Genomic DNA, 15,409 nt, shown 5'->3' on the forward strand with positions numbered 1-15,409 from the left:
CCTGGCCCCAGCTGCCCGCCTGTGGTCCCTGCTTTAACAGTGGGGAAGGAGCTGTCCCGAGACTCCGTCCCGATGCAGGACACTCAGAGGGAAGATGGGCAACAGAAGCGTGACAGCGAGGGGATGCCTGGCCAGGCTCCTGGTGTGGCAGGCACTGTCTCCCCCCACTTCACTGATAAAAGACCTCTGTCCACACAGAGGGGCCACCCAAAGCCGCACCTGGTCAGTGGTTCCAACAAAACCCACACCCAGGCCATGGCCGGTTGGCTCAGTGGTAGAGCATCGGCCTGGCGTGCAGAAGTCCCGGGTTTGATTCCCAGCCAGGGCACACAGGAGAGGCACCCATCTGCTTCTCCACCCCTCCCCCTCTCCTTCCTCTCTGTCTCTCTCTTCCCCTCCCGCAGCCAAGGCTCCACTGGAGTTGGCCCAGACACTGAGGATGGCTCTATGGCCTCTGCCTCAGGCGCTAGAATGGCTCTGGTCGCAACAGAGCGAAGCCCCGGATGGGCAGAGCATCGCCCTCTGGTGGGCATGCCAAGTGGATCCCGGTCGGGCGCATGCGGGAGTCTGTCTGACTGCCTCCCCATTTCCAACTTCAGAAAAATACAAAAAAAACCCAGACAAACAAAAACAAAAAACCCACATCCAGATGCCAGAATCGTTTCAGCCAACTTGTACCCCAGTCTGAACGATGGCTGGGAGAGACAACTGGTCCCAGATTGGACAGGGTATGGCAGAGGGTGTGGCCCACGTGCACCGGGGCAGGTAGGGCTGGCCTGGCAGGGCAGGCAGACCAGCAGTGGACAGCTTTCTGGGGCTGGGGACAAGCCAGAGCTTCTCCAGGAGCAGCAGTGTCTGTGGCTGTGCCAGGCTGCTGTGAGGAGAGCAGAGGGTCGGAGGCCCCCACTGTAGGGTCCACACCCCTGGGTGTCTGTCTCAGGCCTGGAGAACTGCCACAGACCTGTCCAGGGGGGCCTGGCCGGCCAGCGGAGGGAATCACCAGGGAGGTGAGCTGCATGGGTACACGAGCATATGTGTGTGCATGTATGTATGTGTGCATGTATGTATGTGTGCACACAGAGGAGGGGCGTGGCATCCAGGCTGGGGCCCCAAGCACCCCAATGGGGTAGCAGCTGTTAGAAGAAAGTGCCCACACCTTGCAGTTCTGAGAGTCACGGTCACTTTGCCCCCACCCGCTCCACCCCCAGAGGTCCGTGTTCCTGACCGACCCAGTATGCCACCTGAGCACCAACGGGTCTCAGGCCTGCCTGGCCAGTCCAGGCCCAGGTCAGGACCCCTGATCTCCCCAGGTACACAGCCAGGACTCACATCTCACTCTGGGGCGACCGACAGGCAGGTACAGACAGGTCCTGGGCTCACACGGGTTCCCCCCCGGAGACCGAGGCAGCAGGCCTGGGAGTGATGCAGGCTGGGCATGGGCGTGACAGGAAGGGGAGTGGGGTGGAATGAATCCCAGAGACTCCAGCCTGGGGCACCCTGGGAGGAGAGGCGACCGGGCTGGTCAGACCCTCGGCCTGGACACTGAGAGAAGCCCACCATGGTACAGCCGGCTGGGGGGACACCGCAATGAGTGAGCCAGCCGGGCCCGAGTTCCCGGGCTGCGGTAGCCTGACACTACCTTTACCGGGAGCAGGTTAAAGAGATGCCAGTGCCTCCTGAGCCCCTCCTCGGGCTGGGGGTTCCAGTCACCTGTGGACACAGGCTGAAAGAGGCCCAAGGTTTGCCCAGAGTCACAGACACAGGGTGTCAAGGTCTCAGCCCAGACGTCCAACCCTGTATCCCCTTCCCCCACTCCCTGGCTCTGAGGCCAGTGCCCTGGCCCCGGTGAGGAGTGGGCGCTTCGACCACCAAGAGGCCACGCTTCCCTGTGTGCCCACTGCCTGAGGGACCCCAGAAAGAGCGCTTGGGGGGGGACCCGTGGTTCACTCACCCCCTTGAGGCCCAGAGGAATGGAAGAAAGTCTCGGGATCTCCAGGCTGGTGCGTGGCCAGCACAGGACTGTCATCCAGGCCTTCCCTGTACTACCGGGCAGAGCTGGGAGGTCAAGGGGCCCGGTGGTCCAGCCGCTATCCCTCCCCTCTGCTCCCAGCTCCCATGTGTGTGACCTGAAGGCCTAAGCACCTGAGCCCTTGGCCAAACATGGAGTCCTGGTCCAGCCATCCCTGGCCCCAAGCCATGGTGGGTTATTAGCTGAGTCAATGGCCGTTGTGTGGGCTGGGACAAAAGGTCAGTGACAAGCCCTGCTACTCCCTGGGTGCCAGCCGGGGAGAGCCCTGGCGGGGCTGGCCCGGGAAGACAAGGCATCGGGCACCCCTACCTGCCACTGTGGCCCCCACTTTGTCTCTGCCAGCCCAGAGGGGGCAGCTCTCAGCTGCAGAAGGAGGGAGGGGGAGCCTGTCCCTCGTGGGAGAGCCACCACCTGCCGCCAGAGATGTCCCCAGATAGCAGGCTGGACTTGGAAAGAGGTTCGGTGCCAGCACCAAGGCGGGAACCACGGGTACCGGGTCACTGGGGTGAAAGGCAGGTGGCGCTGGGACGTGGGCATTGAGGGCTACGGTGGCTGGCAGCTTCTCAGCCACCCCAGCCCGGCCGGGAGCTGCCAGGAGTCCGGTCACCTGCTCAGAGTAAACAGTGCTCCCCAGCCCTGGCTGCCCGTCTGGACCCGCAGGTCTGTCCTGTGACAAACTTGGCCAGCGTCCAGGCCCAGGCAGGAAAATCAGGCTCAGCCGGCCCTGCCAGCTCTTCTGAGTGGGTGTGGACCACGACACCAGCCACCCAGGACCAGCCCCAGGGGTGGTGGAGTGGCTAGCCTCAGCCCAGCCACTGGACACAGGGGCTGACTCCTCGGTTTCCAGACCCAAACCTCTGTTCACTGGGCAGCTCAGCAAAGCCAGCCTCCTCCCTCACCTCAGAGGAGGGTCGCCTCACCTCCCCACGGTGTCCTGCCTGCCACCTTCCTCTGAGCTCAGGACACAGCAAGGGGGTTTGTCCCAGGCCTCCAAAGATGACAGAGACCCGCATGCGCATGCTGTACCCCAGGGAGGGGCAAAGGGCCCAAACTCATCTCTACAGACGGGAAGGCTCTGGAGCAGCAATGGGGCTGCAGAGATGACCACGCGGCTTAGAAAATGCACATGAGGCCCGTGCTGGCAGGAAGGGCCAGGCTGAAGCCAGAGCTGCTCCGTGAGGCAAAGACCTTGCCCAGAGTGTGCAGGAGATTCTGAAGCGGGGAGGCTTCAGAGCCAAGGCTCTCTGGAGGCCTTCCTGGAGGCAGTGACCAAACAAAAATACTCCAGGGGAGGACAGCTGCAAGAACAGCCCCGAATGACACTGGACCTGGCCTCCACCGTCAGAGCACAGGGTGGCCTTAAGCAGAAGGAGCTTCCCAGGGATCAGGGACCCTCAGGGTCAGTCTGATGTCAGAATCCCCTCGTCCTCACTCATACAGGCAGAGCGATGGGACGGGTTGACCACCAGCCCCTCCGCCTGCCTTTCTGCACAGCGCCATCGGCCTTTGAGGAAAGGGCAGAGCTTTGGAAGGCCCTTGCGGAAGCCAGCACCCTCGGGGCCCTTCCAGAGGTGGTCCTGGCAATTCCAGCTAAGGAAGTCCTCATGGCATCTAACCACAGTGCCTCCTGCTGTATACTTGCTCATCCCCAGCATCAACCTGGGAAGGACCTGGACCTTGGTTTCCCCACCTGTCACATGAGTGGGTCCCCTGGGTCCCTGCCAGCCCTGTCCACATCCTGGTATCCGAGTCCTTGCTCTTTGACGCCCCTGAGCCGTCATCCCCGTAGGCAGGAAACCCTGGTCAGCGCATGCGGAGCCAACACTTCAGGTCCCTGGGAGCCGTGGCCAGGTCTCAGGGGGGCTCCAGGGAGCCCCTGTGGCATGCAGGAGGATCTCACTTTGGCTGGAGATGGTATAGACCACACTGCCACCCCCGCTGAGCCAGTGGGAGCCCCACCCCCCGCTCCAGGACACGGGCTCCCTGCACAGGGGGTGTGGGCCTGTTGGCTCCAGGCTCCAGAGGCTCCCGCGGAGGGAAGGCAGAGGCAGCGGCCTCAAAGCGGCGATGGGAAAGGAGCCGACACCTGAGACAGCAGGACAGGAGTCCCCTGGGAGAAAAGTTGGCCCGGAGGAGGCTCCTGTGGGGTGTTCCCATCTCTAAAAGGGGCACGATTTTAGCATCATAGGTCATCACGCTAGGGCCCGGGGCACAGGGACGGTTGATGGCAACAAAGGACAGGACCTGTGGTCCCAGGATGGCATAGAGCAGGCACTTCTTCCCAGTACCCACCACGGCACGAGCCCTTCTGTAACCAGAACAGGTGCCAAGACAGAGCTGAGGCCCTCACCCACCCACCACCCCCTCCGGAGACTGAGCAGGAAGCCTCTTTCCTCAGGAGCCTTGGCACGGGATGACTGTGGGCACAGGAGAGTCAGGCCTCCAAGCCGGGCCCAGTGACCTGGCTGTCACCTCCGCCCCACCCACCCCCAAACCCAGAAATGTTTCCCATGTACCTCTTGAGGGCCCAATGTTTTACAACCCACGATGTTGTACAGCAGACACTTCCTTCTTCCAGAACTTTTCATCCCCCCAAACGGAAGCCGTGTTCCCCTGCACCCCACCCTCCAGCTCGAGGCCTGTCCTATTAAAGCCGCCAGCCCGGGTCCACCCACCCTGACCCACCACAGACCCCTCCCACCGGTCTCTACGGCCGGGCCGGCCAGTCGGTTGGAGGCAGCTGCCCGGCCAGCTGGCACAGGCAGGTGAGGGTACCTGGCGGCCAGCAGGTTCCAGCGAGCCAGCTGCCGCCCAGCAAAGGCCAGGAAGGATCGAGTGTCCACAGGGGGAGGGGACAGGCGTCTGCTCCTCCTCCTCCTCCTCCTCCTCCTCCTCCTCCTCCGCAGCCCCTCCCTGCAGCCAGGAGCTCAGGTCGGCCACCCCTTGGTGAAGCCAGTGGCTGCCTTTCCCTAGGGGCTGGTCCAGCCTCCAAAGAGGTCCCTTGCCCCACCCCCAGGGAGGCCACCACTGGGGGCCACGTGGCCACACGAATGACCAGTCAGGCTTCCCTGGAGACCAGGCCACCCAGGGCCGGGCTGGTAGCTTCCTGCCTGAGAGGTAGGTGTCGGGCCCTGTGACCAGGGCAGGAAGGAGGCGGGCGGCGGGGACGCACAGCCTTGAGCAGGTGTGGGAGGAGGGAGATGCCCGGCGCCCCAGCCAGTTGGCAAGCAGCTGAGGACAGGCGTGTGGGGCTAGCGAGTGGCAAAGCTGGGCACCCAGACTGTCCCAGGGAGCCAGTGGAAGTGGAGTCGCACCCCCCGCCCCAAGCCACCTGCTCCCTGGACTCCAGCCCAAGCAGGCCTGGCAACTGGGGTTCCCCCTCTAAACCACGGGCTCCCGAAGGTGGGCACTACCCTCGGTCACAGTCAGGTGGCTGATGTCTGCACCCAGGGAAGGAGGCACCCTGGGGCTGGGACCCTGTACACAGAGGGAAAGTGAGCAAGATGGTTAGACTTGGGCTGTCCCGGAAGGGACAGTGACCGCTGCGAGGCTAGTGCAGGCCGGCTGGCTGCCTGGAGGAGGAGTCCTCCCTCCCCACTGCCTCCCTCCCCTCCTGGACCTGGGCTGCTTCCAGCTTCCAGACACCTTTGCTCTCTCCTCCCTGCCATGTCCTTCCTGACTCGGCAGATGACTAATGCCTCGGGGCTCCCGGGAACAGCCGGCGTCCTCCTGGTGCCAGCAACCTGGCCGCAGCCCAGCCGCCTGCCAGCCATGCCCACCGCACCCGCCGGGCTGCAGACCGACCCAGTGGGGAACAGCTCCCAGGGCACCTCCCAGCTCTTCCTCACCACCGCGCTGGCCCGCGGCATCTCGGGCATTTTCGTGTGGACGGCCCTGGTGCTCACCTGCCACCAGGTAAGCCCTTCTCTCTGCACCTGCCTCCAGTCCCCGCTCGTCCTGAGATGTGACCACAGCTCGGCCTGGTCGTGACTGGCCCTGCTGGGATCATGGTCCAGCTAGACAGAGGGGCAGTGCCCAGGGCCGCTCAGAAGCAGCATCAGGCCAGGGCGCCTGTGGGGGGCAGGCGGGGGGAGAGGGCGGCCTCTCCAGAGCGTAGCCGGGGCTCTGAGCCTGAAGATGGAGGTCTGCCCGGCAGAGGGAAGAAGGTGTTTCACCTGCAGTATTTCATCAGCCCCATCAGCACGTTCACCCAGGTCAGCAGTCTCGTTCCCTTTCACGGATGAGAAGACTGAGGCTAAGAGCGGTCAGGGGTCTTTTGCAGGTTCTCATAGCGGGTAAGGGGAAGTTCCTTCCTCCTCCAGAGGCATGGCACCCCCGGGAAGGCTGCTGGGGGCTTAAACTTTGCTCTGTATGGAGTTGAGAGCCAGGAGCAGGGTCAGAGCACCAGGAAGGGACTGTCCTTCTCAGATGCTTCATGAGAGAAGCAGGGGACAGAAGCAATGTGTCCAGCCCAGAACAGTTGCCACTGGGGAGACAGGACAGCCCCCAGATGGAAGAGCGCCAGGCTCAGAAGCCAGGAAGAGTCAGGGAGTGTTGGCAGCGCCTGCAGGAGGGAGTCTCTGAGCCCAGGACCCCGGCAGTGGGAGGCCCTGAGATTTCTCAGAAACGTAGAAGGACACAGGGAGGACATGTTTGCACAAGAGCAAAGATGGGAGGCAGGAACTCATGGCAGGCCGGCAAGAGAGCCACCTGGGCTAGAGGGGCCTTGGACATCAGTGTGGGGGGATGGCCTTCAGCATGGGGGGTGCTGGGGAGCCATGGAAGACTGTTGAGGGGGAGCTGCAAACAGAGCTGCCCTTCAGGAAGATTCAGCTGGCACCGGTGTAGCGAATGGATTGGCAAGTGAGCCTGAGGCAGGGGGCAGTCAGGAAACTGGAAGGCAGGACAGTGGGCGGCCCTCTCAATGAGGGTCACCTGCTGTGTGGCCTCGAATAACCAACTGGAAAGTAGACACAACAAGTGTGTAAGGGTGGGCCAAGTGGACACCAGTGCAGCTGAGGGGAGGTGAGAGGAGATGGTTTCTTTTTGTGGCACCATCAGGGAGGACTGCCTGGAGGAGGCAGTGTTTGCACTGAGTCTTACCCAGCTGCATCTGGACAGGCAGTGGCACGTTTGCATTTACATAAGGTCATGCCTGACTGCCTGGTGGTGGAATGGTTTTAGGTCTGGTATATGCGGTGATTTGTAGGACAAGGCTCAGCAAAGGGGAAGTCACCCAGTGCCCAGGGTCAAGCTTTCTCAGTCCCAACCACGGTAGGGCCCTTGGTCTCCCCCCCACACACACACACCATCCCCAGGTCTAGCTTAGACCTTCTGTAACTTGAAGACCAGCTGTGTGTGTCTGTCCATGCTTCCTGGGGACCCACCACCCAGACAGGATGGACGGAGACTTCGGGCTGCAGCTCTCCAGCCCCACTCTCATCCTCCAGCCCCAGCCCACCCCCTCTGCCAGGCTCTGTGCCCATCATCCAGAGCCCAGCAAGACAGACAAGGACACAGGCCCTTGTGGCTGAGACAGGAAACCGAGGCTGGAGAGGACAGCAGCTCACCAAGGCCACACAGCCAGGCCGTGCTGGCACCAGGAGCAGAGTTCAGGGCTCCGAGTGGCTGGTCACCCTGTGCCCTGCCCCTGCTCCAGCTAGGGAGTGAGCCGCTGATAAGGAGCCTGTCCCTGCTGCCAGCCTGCCCCCACCTGCCCCGAGCTGTGCCCTAGGAAGCTGGGCACACTGGCCCCACTCCCTCTGCCTCAGCCTGCCTTTCACCTTCCCCCTCTCCCCCTCTGCTCACGGCACCTCCTCCAGGAAGCCTTCCTCAGGTGCTATGAGACCACACCGTCAGCCACCTAGGCACCAGGCTCCCCTCTTCCCCTTGAGGACCCTGTCACTTTTTTTTTTTTTTTTACAGAGACAGAATCAGAGAGAGGGATAGAAAGACAGGAACGGAGAGAGATGAGAAGCATCAGTCATTAGTTTTTCGTTGCGACACCTTAGTTGTTCATTGATTGCTTTCTCATATATATGCATATATACGTGCACAGACCAAGTAACCCCTTGCTTGAGCCAGCGACCTTGGGTCCAAGTTGGTGAGCTTTGCTCAAACCAGATGAGCCCGCGCTCAAGCTGGCGACCTCGGGGTCTCGAACCTGGGTCTTCCACATCCCAGTCTGACGCTCTATCCACTGCGCCACCGCCTGGTCAGGTGACCCTGTCATTTTTTTATGTCCTCGTAGAAAAACCTAGGAAGGTATAGAGATAAGCTGTCGTCACCCATGGTGCCTGTTGTCCAGGGGTAAGACAGCGCTTCTGTCCATTTTGACCATGCGTTTTCGACACCCTGGGGGTGCTGCTTGGCCTGTCGTCCAGACTTGTCCGGGTCACATACTATCAGGGAGGGCACGTCCCGTTTTCCTGGTTGTGCGACACCCTTGCGCGTGGCTGCACCACAGTGTAATCAGCTGGCCGCCATCACGCGCGGTCCACCCCGTGCGCGGCAATGACAAACATCTTTCTCCACTTCTGAGTGACTCTGCCACGGGGGTCAAAGGGTTCCAGCCCTTCTCGTGTCCCCACTGAAGTGCCAGACTGCCTGCCGACTCGACCGTCTGTGCCCACTGGGACCGTGACTGCCCCTCAGGAGAGTTTCCTCGGATGAATGAGTGAACGAATGAGTGAGTCGGTGAATGAGCCCGAGCCAGGAGTGAACGAGTGTGCCCCGCCCCCGCGCAGGGTGGCGGTGGCCCGTCCCCACGCCTGCGCTCCTGCTCCCGCCCAGATCTACCTGCACCTGCGCTCCTACACGGTCCCCAACGAGCAGCGGTATATCATCCGCCTGCTCCTCATTGTGCCCGTCTATGCCTTCGACTCCTGGCTCAGCCTCCTCCTCCTGGGGGGCCACCAGCACTACATCTACCTGGACTCCGTGCGGGACTGCTACGAAGGTGAGTGCCCCCTGGCTCTGGGCTCAGGGTGTGGTCCGGAGGGTCCCGGAGGCCAGAGCCCAGTGATGGGTGGCCACCCTCAGGCCTGAGTCTGGCTTAGCGAGGCCCAATGGTGAGGGAGCCGGGGATGGTGGGTGTGGGCGGCTACAGCCGGGCCTGCCCAGAGCCCAGAAAGGAAACAGGGCCCTAGACAGGGTGCTGGTGGGGGGCCTCCCAGTCACAGTGACTGCTGTGAAACACCGCGGGTGGAGGGTCCTGCTATGTGACCTGTGCCTCAGCTTGCCCTCAGTGAAATGGGTGCAACGTGGAGGTCCAGGAAAGGAGTTCCCACAGGCAGGGTGCCTGGGTGGTCGCTCAGGCTCACTGCGCCCACCTGCCCGCCCGCCGGGCCCTGGGCTCCGCAGCCTTCGTCATTTACAGCTTCCTGAGCCTCTGCTTCCAGTACCTGGGGGGCGAGAGCGCCATCATGGCTGAGATCCGGGGAAAGCCAGTCCGGTAAGCGTCTCCCCCAGAGCCCACCGGCCCCTCCCCCAGAACCCACAGGCCCCCTCCCCCAGAGCCCACAGGCCCCTCCCCCAGAGCCCACAGGCCCCTCCCCCAGAGTCCACAGGCCCCTCCCCCAGAGCGCACAGGCCCCTCCCCCAGAGCGCACAGGCCCCTCCCCCAGAACCCACAGGCCCCTCCCCCAGAGCCCGCCGGCCCCTCCCCCAGAGCCCGCCGGCCCCTCCCCCAGAGCCTGCCCCGCCCCTCCATGCCCGGAAGCGGGTGGCTGGGGCCCTGTCCTGCAGGGACAGGCCTCAGGGACTCGTACACCCAGGTCCAGCTGCTTCTATGGCACCTGCTGTCTGAGAGGCATGGCCTACTCCATCGGGTTCCTGCGCTTTTGCAAGCAGGTGAGTGGGGTCTTCCCGCCTCCCTGCCCACCCTCAGTGGCCGGTGTGCCGCCCCTCCCACATTCGCGCCCCTCGCTCCCCTCCCCCGCTCCAGGCCACGCTGCAGTTCTGCATTGTGAAGCCTGTCATGGCCTTGGTCACCATCGTCCTGCAGGCCGTCGGCAAATACCACGACGGGGACTTCAAGTAAATCTGGCAGAAAGTGGTGGTCCCGGCTGGGGGCGGGGACACAGGGGAGGAGAGCTCAGCAGGCAAGGACAGGTCTCTCCTCCCCTTGGGAGTGCCAGGGCGAGGCTGTGGCCAATTGGCCCAGGGAAGCGGGCCCTTGTCACGTGTGCGCCCTGTGCTGCGAGGCCCAGGCAGCAATGGACCCACCAAGGGAGAGCGAGGGCGGGATTCAAGGGCACTCCGGCCAAGGTCCACACGCACATAGCACACATGCATGCACATGCATGCTCACACATGACGGCACACACAGTGCTCACGTGTGCACGTGCACACATGGATATACACACAGGCACATGTATGCCTGCGTCCACAGCACAGAGGGCTCGTTCCTTCAGGCTGTGCCCAGGCGGATGTGGGGAGGGGCAAGGGCAGGGGAGGGCTACATCCTTACTGCTGTGTCGGGACTTCCCGCAAGCCCCCCCCTCCTGGTGCTCCCCAGCGCCTCCCCTGGGGTACCAGCTGCCCGTCTGGAGGGACAGTGCAGGTCTGGGTCACTGCTGGCACAGCTGACGAGGGCGGGGAGGGCGAGGAGGCGTGGGGCCCCGCCCTGACTCCCAGCACCTGCTCTGGCCCCCAGCATCCACAGCGGCTACTTCTACGTCACCCTCATCTACAACATCTCCGTCAGCCTGGCCCTCTACGCCCTGTTCCTTTTCTACTTCGCCACCAGGGAGCTCCTGCAGCCCTTTGAGCCCGTCCTCAAGTTCCTCACCATCAAAGCCGTCATCTTCCTCTCGTTCTGGCAGGGTGGGTGGGGCCGCTGAGCCCAGTGAGCCTGGTCCTAATCCCACACCCTGCACCCTCGGGCCCAGCCTCAGTTTCCCCAGCTGTAGCATAGGAACCTCTCAGCTGGAAGCCGCACGGCCTGGGTGCAGGGCTGGCTATTGTGGGGAGAATGGACACTCCGAGCACCAGAGTGGCCCTGTCCCCAGCGGCCCTGGGCCAGGCTGTGGGCACTCCCAGCCCCCACTTGGCAGAGGAGGGCAGTGAGGCGTGGGGTTGTGAGGAACTCTTGGATATATGATGTGCCAGGAGTCCCTCTGAACTTGGGCCTCCCCCTGCATGGGACAGAACCATGTGGATGGGACATTCCAGAACCAGCTGGGAGCCTCTGCAGAGGTCTGAACCTCGTTCTACCCTCAGACCCCTGCCAAGCCCCTGGGGCAAGTAGTAGTGGGCTTCTTGGCCCAGCCTCCTGTCCAGGTGGGTGCCTCAGCAGCGGTCGCCACCTGCAGGGATGCTGCTGGCCATCCTGGAGAGGTGTGGGGTCATCCCCGAGGTCCAGGTCGTGGACGGAAGCAGAGTGAGGGCTGGCACGCTGGCCGCCGGCTACCAGAACTTCATCATCTGCGTCGAGATGCTCTTTGCCTCCGTCGCTCTGCGCTACGCCTTCACCTGCCAGGTGTACTCAGAGAAGGACAACGCTCCAGGTGCGCGGGCCCTGCCGGCCGGGGGCGAGGAGGGTGCAGCTCTCGGAATGGCACCGCCCTTGTCACGTGTGTGCCCTGTGCTGTGGGGCACGGCCAGCCCTGCCTTCCCCAGGCGCCCTCTGTCCCCGTCCTGCACCAGGGCCCGGGGGCTGTCAACCTGATGGGCAGGGAGGACTGAGCCCAGGACAGGTGTGCTGTTTGCACCTGGTCCAGGGAAGAGACAGGCAGACTAGCTGGGGCTAGGGGCAGGCAGTCTGGGCTCAGAAACGGCAGGACTGGATGCTGGGCCACAGGACTCCTGCCCACTACACCCAGGTCCCCGGACCGGGCTGACAGGGCCGGGGGACAAGGACTGGTTGGTGCTAGTGTCCCTAGTGAATAGCCTGTGGCTACTCTGGCCAGCCGAGGCATTTTCCCCACCTGTGGGCCCGGGACAGCCCCATTGGGGAGTGGGACTGGCATTTGGGGGCCCCTGCTGGCCGAGTCCAGCCTTGGGCCGTCCGCGGTGGGCAGGAGCGGTCCGTGCCCCAGGGCTGGGGGCGCAGGGGGGAGCCGGGGAGACCCCCAGCCTCCGCCACGTGCACACTGCCGCCCCCAGCCCCCACGGCGCCCATGCAGAGCATATCCAGTGGCCTCAAGGAGACCATGAGCCCGCAGGACATCGTGCACGACGCCATCCACAACTTCTCGCCTGCCTACCAGCACTACACACAGCAGGCCACACAGGAGGCCCCGGCGCCCGGCGCCCACCCCGGTGTGGCCGGCGGGGGCAGGAAGAGCCGCAACGTGGAGAAGAGGATGCTGATCCCCTCGGACGAGCTATAGCGCTGGGTGGTCTGGCCTCTGAGGGAGGACAGAGCCCCTCGCCCACCAACCCTCTTGCCAAACGGTCCAGCCCCTCCCAAGAGCCCTCCATCCAGACCCGTGGGAGAGGGCACCTGAGCTTATCTGAGGAGCCCAGGGACCTGCCGGGTGCAGCTGGCCGTCCCCTCAAGCAGCCGCTGTGGGGCAGGGGGCCAGTGTGGCCTCCCTGGATGGACAGGTCCTCCCAGGCTGGGCAGCTGCAGGCTGCAAGGTCCACACAGGCTGCGGGGGTCGGGGGTCGGGGGGGAGACTCAGCTGGGCCTCACTGTGCTCTAACAGGGTGCCGTTCTGCACACCTTCCAGCCATGGCCGCCCTGGTCAGCCCCCCACCCACCCTGGGAAGGTGGGGCAGGTGACTCCTCTTATTTATACATAAACACCCAGGTTTTCTAGTGGCTCTGTGGCCTCTGTGCTTACAGGGCCGGTGGCTGCACTGTGGTGAGTTCGAGGGGGGCCCGTTGTGTGAAGTCCTGGGTGTTGGGGGAAGTGTCCAGCTCCAAGCAGGGCAAGACAAGGAGCTCACCGGACACGGAGTGTCCTGCCCTGGTGCCACCTGAGATGGGGGTTGGGGACAGAGCGCCTTCCCCTTGGGGCCTGTCTTCTCCGTGCCAGCCCCACCCCCCCGTGGGTCAGAGAGCACCACAGAGCGGCTCAGACCTGCCTCCCTGTCCCCTCTCCCTCCCACATCTGTCCTCGGGGGAGAGAGCGCAGGGGAGCTAAGCCGGATGCAGGCCTGCCCTCCGGAAGCTGATAGCATGGGAGAGGGAACAGAAGCGGCCCTTGTGGAGTTGAGGGAGGCCTCCTGGAGCCCCCGTGGCTGGGCCTGGATGTCAGGGTCACGCATGGGAGGGGCACTGCAGCAGGGGAGCAGGGCCAAGTGCTGTCCTGGGTCTGGAAGTCCAGCAGTGGGAGGGGAGATCTCAGGGAAAGGTATGAGAGAGCCTGCAGGCAGGGAGGTCCAGTGGCTACCACCCGGCAACCCCCATCCCGCCCTCCTGGCCGCCCACTCCCTTGTCACTGGGGAAAGAGGTAGAGGTGCCAAGAGTCTGAGACTGAGCGGGCAGGACCTGGCCAGCGGTGCCCACGCTGAGGGGGGTCTCTCCTGCTCCCTTGCTCCCTGGGCCTGGGGACAGGGGACTCAGGACCAGCAGCCTCTCCCAGGGCCCCCACCAGGGCTTCCTGATAAGATAGACTGAGCCTCCCCCTGCCCCCCGCTGGGAAGTCCCCCACCTGACTTATCGGGCCCTCTGCAGCTGGCAGGCCCCGCCGGCCCCTGCGGCTCCCATGGCCACGTCTTCCACATCTCAGTCAGCAGTCTGGGAGAGGACATGGCCCTCCCGGAGAAGTGCCGACCAAGCTGGGGGTCATCTGGAGGCTGCGGGACGGAGGCAAGATGCCAGGCTTCACTGTGAACAAGGGGTGCTGCCCCCCCACACACCCTGGCACACCTTCTTCATCTGTGAAATGGCCCTAGCGATCCACCCAGAGGGCAGGCAAGTGGCCTGGGACACAGGGTGTCCTTTAACCACTGCCCCGGAGTCCAGCACGGGGCCAAGGTCTGTGCCACCAGCTCGGAGTCACTGTACCGCTGGTCTGCGGGTCCCCCAGGAGGAGGAGGAGGAGGAGGCTAGGGTCGGGTCTGCCCAGGGTTGGCTGCAGGGGGCTCTGCTTAGCTGGGAGAACGTCTGTAGTTATCGCTGATAAGCTCGGGGTGACAGCAGCCCCTGTGCTAAGTGGTTCACCCCTACACCCGATCGCAGAGGGAGCTCGAGGCTTGGAGAGAGAAAGGAGCTGGCCCAGGTCACCCAGAAGTCAGGCTGGGACTTAAACCTGAGTTGCTGGCCCTGCAACTCAGATGAGACACTGCCCCCGTTAGTCTGGACACAATGGGCCAGAGAGCTGGCTGGTTCCGGTCACCCCGGGACACAGGGCTCCCTTGCAAGTCTGACCCTGCTTCAGAGGCTGAGGCCCAGTGCTGACCCACTGGCAGCTGAGGGCAGGTGGGTGGGGCTGCTCACCAGGGCAGGGCAGGTGGGATAGGGCCCTCGGCTCTGGAGTTCTGGGCCAGTCCACTTCCGTTAGGCCATGCTACGGGGGCTATCTGCTCTTAGCCTCTGGCTGGCCCCCCACCTCCTGCAAGCTCACCTTAAGAGCCCTAAAGTGAGAGGCCCAGCCCAGTGACCGGTCACACCTCCCCACCCCACTGGGGTCATTCTTACCTGTAAAGGAGAGGCCATGTCCCCAGACTGGGGCTCCAGGCCAGGGCAGGCGGGACCCTCAGAATCCAGCCCACCATCCACAAAGTGGGCCAGACTGCCCTCCCAGCCAGGGGCCGTGCCGATGTGGACCTGGCAGCCTGGAGAGACCCACTGGGGCAGCACCTGCCCTCTGGGTGAGGGGCACAGTGACGGGGTGGGACCTGCAGCCTGGAGACCCCCTGGGGCAGCACCTGCCCTCTGGGTGAGGGGCACAGTGACAGGGTAGGAGCTGGGGGCCTGGAGACCCACTGGGGCAGCACCTGCCCTCTGGGTGAGGGGCACAGTGACAGGGTAGGAGCTGGGGGCCCGGAGACCCACTGGGGCAGCACCTGCCCTCTGGGTGAGGGGCACAGTGACGGGGTGGGACCTGCAGCCTGGAGACCCACTGGGGCAGCACCTGCCCTCTGGGTGAGGGGCACAGTGACGGGGTGGGACCTGGCCACCTGGAGACCCACTGGGGCAGCACCTGCCCTCTGGGTGAGGGGCACAGTGACGGGGTGGGAGCAGGGGGCCCGGAGATTCACTGTGGCAGCACCTGCCCTCTGGGTGAGGGGCACAGTGACGGGGTGGGACCTGGTCACCCGGAGACCCACTGTGGCAGCACCTGCCCTCTGGGTGAGGGGCACAGTGACGGGGTGGGACCTGGTCACCCGGAGACCCACTGGGGCAGCACCTGCCCTCTGGGTGAGGGGCACAGTGACAGGGTGGCCCTCTGGGTGAGGGGCACAGTGACGGGGTGGGACCTGGAG

The 15,409-nt window shown here is 64.0% G+C and overlaps 1 protein-coding gene across 3 annotated transcripts; it reads left to right on the forward strand.

Annotated features, from left to right (window-relative positions):
- The first annotated feature begins 4,937 nt into the window (after positions 1-4,937).
- Positions 4,938-12,792, forward strand: TMEM184A (transmembrane protein 184A). 3 transcript variants are annotated; one of them, XM_066273531.1, is made up of 9 exons: positions 4,938-5,146; positions 5,717-5,944; positions 8,822-8,987; positions 9,392-9,482; positions 9,805-9,880; positions 9,975-10,066; positions 10,686-10,855; positions 11,344-11,538; positions 12,137-12,792. In XM_066273531.1, the coding sequence occupies exons 2-9, from the start codon at positions 5,717-5,719 to the stop codon at positions 12,361-12,363; spliced, it is 1,245 nt and encodes a 414-aa protein (XP_066129628.1). In that variant the 5' UTR covers positions 4,938-5,146; the 3' UTR covers positions 12,364-12,792. The 3 variants fall into 3 exon arrangements, with proteins under 3 accessions (XP_066129628.1, XP_066129630.1, XP_066129629.1); XM_066273533.1 differs by lacking the exon at positions 4,938-5,146 and adding an exon at positions 5,162-5,213; XM_066273532.1 differs by lacking the exon at positions 4,938-5,146 and adding an exon at positions 5,226-5,431.
- Positions 12,793-15,409: the final 2,617 nt, after the last annotated feature.

This window comes from Saccopteryx bilineata, chromosome 4 (assembly GCF_036850765.1).
Source record: "Saccopteryx bilineata isolate mSacBil1 chromosome 4, mSacBil1_pri_phased_curated, whole genome shotgun sequence".
NCBI classification, from domain to species: domain Eukaryota; kingdom Metazoa; phylum Chordata; class Mammalia; order Chiroptera; family Emballonuridae; genus Saccopteryx; species Saccopteryx bilineata.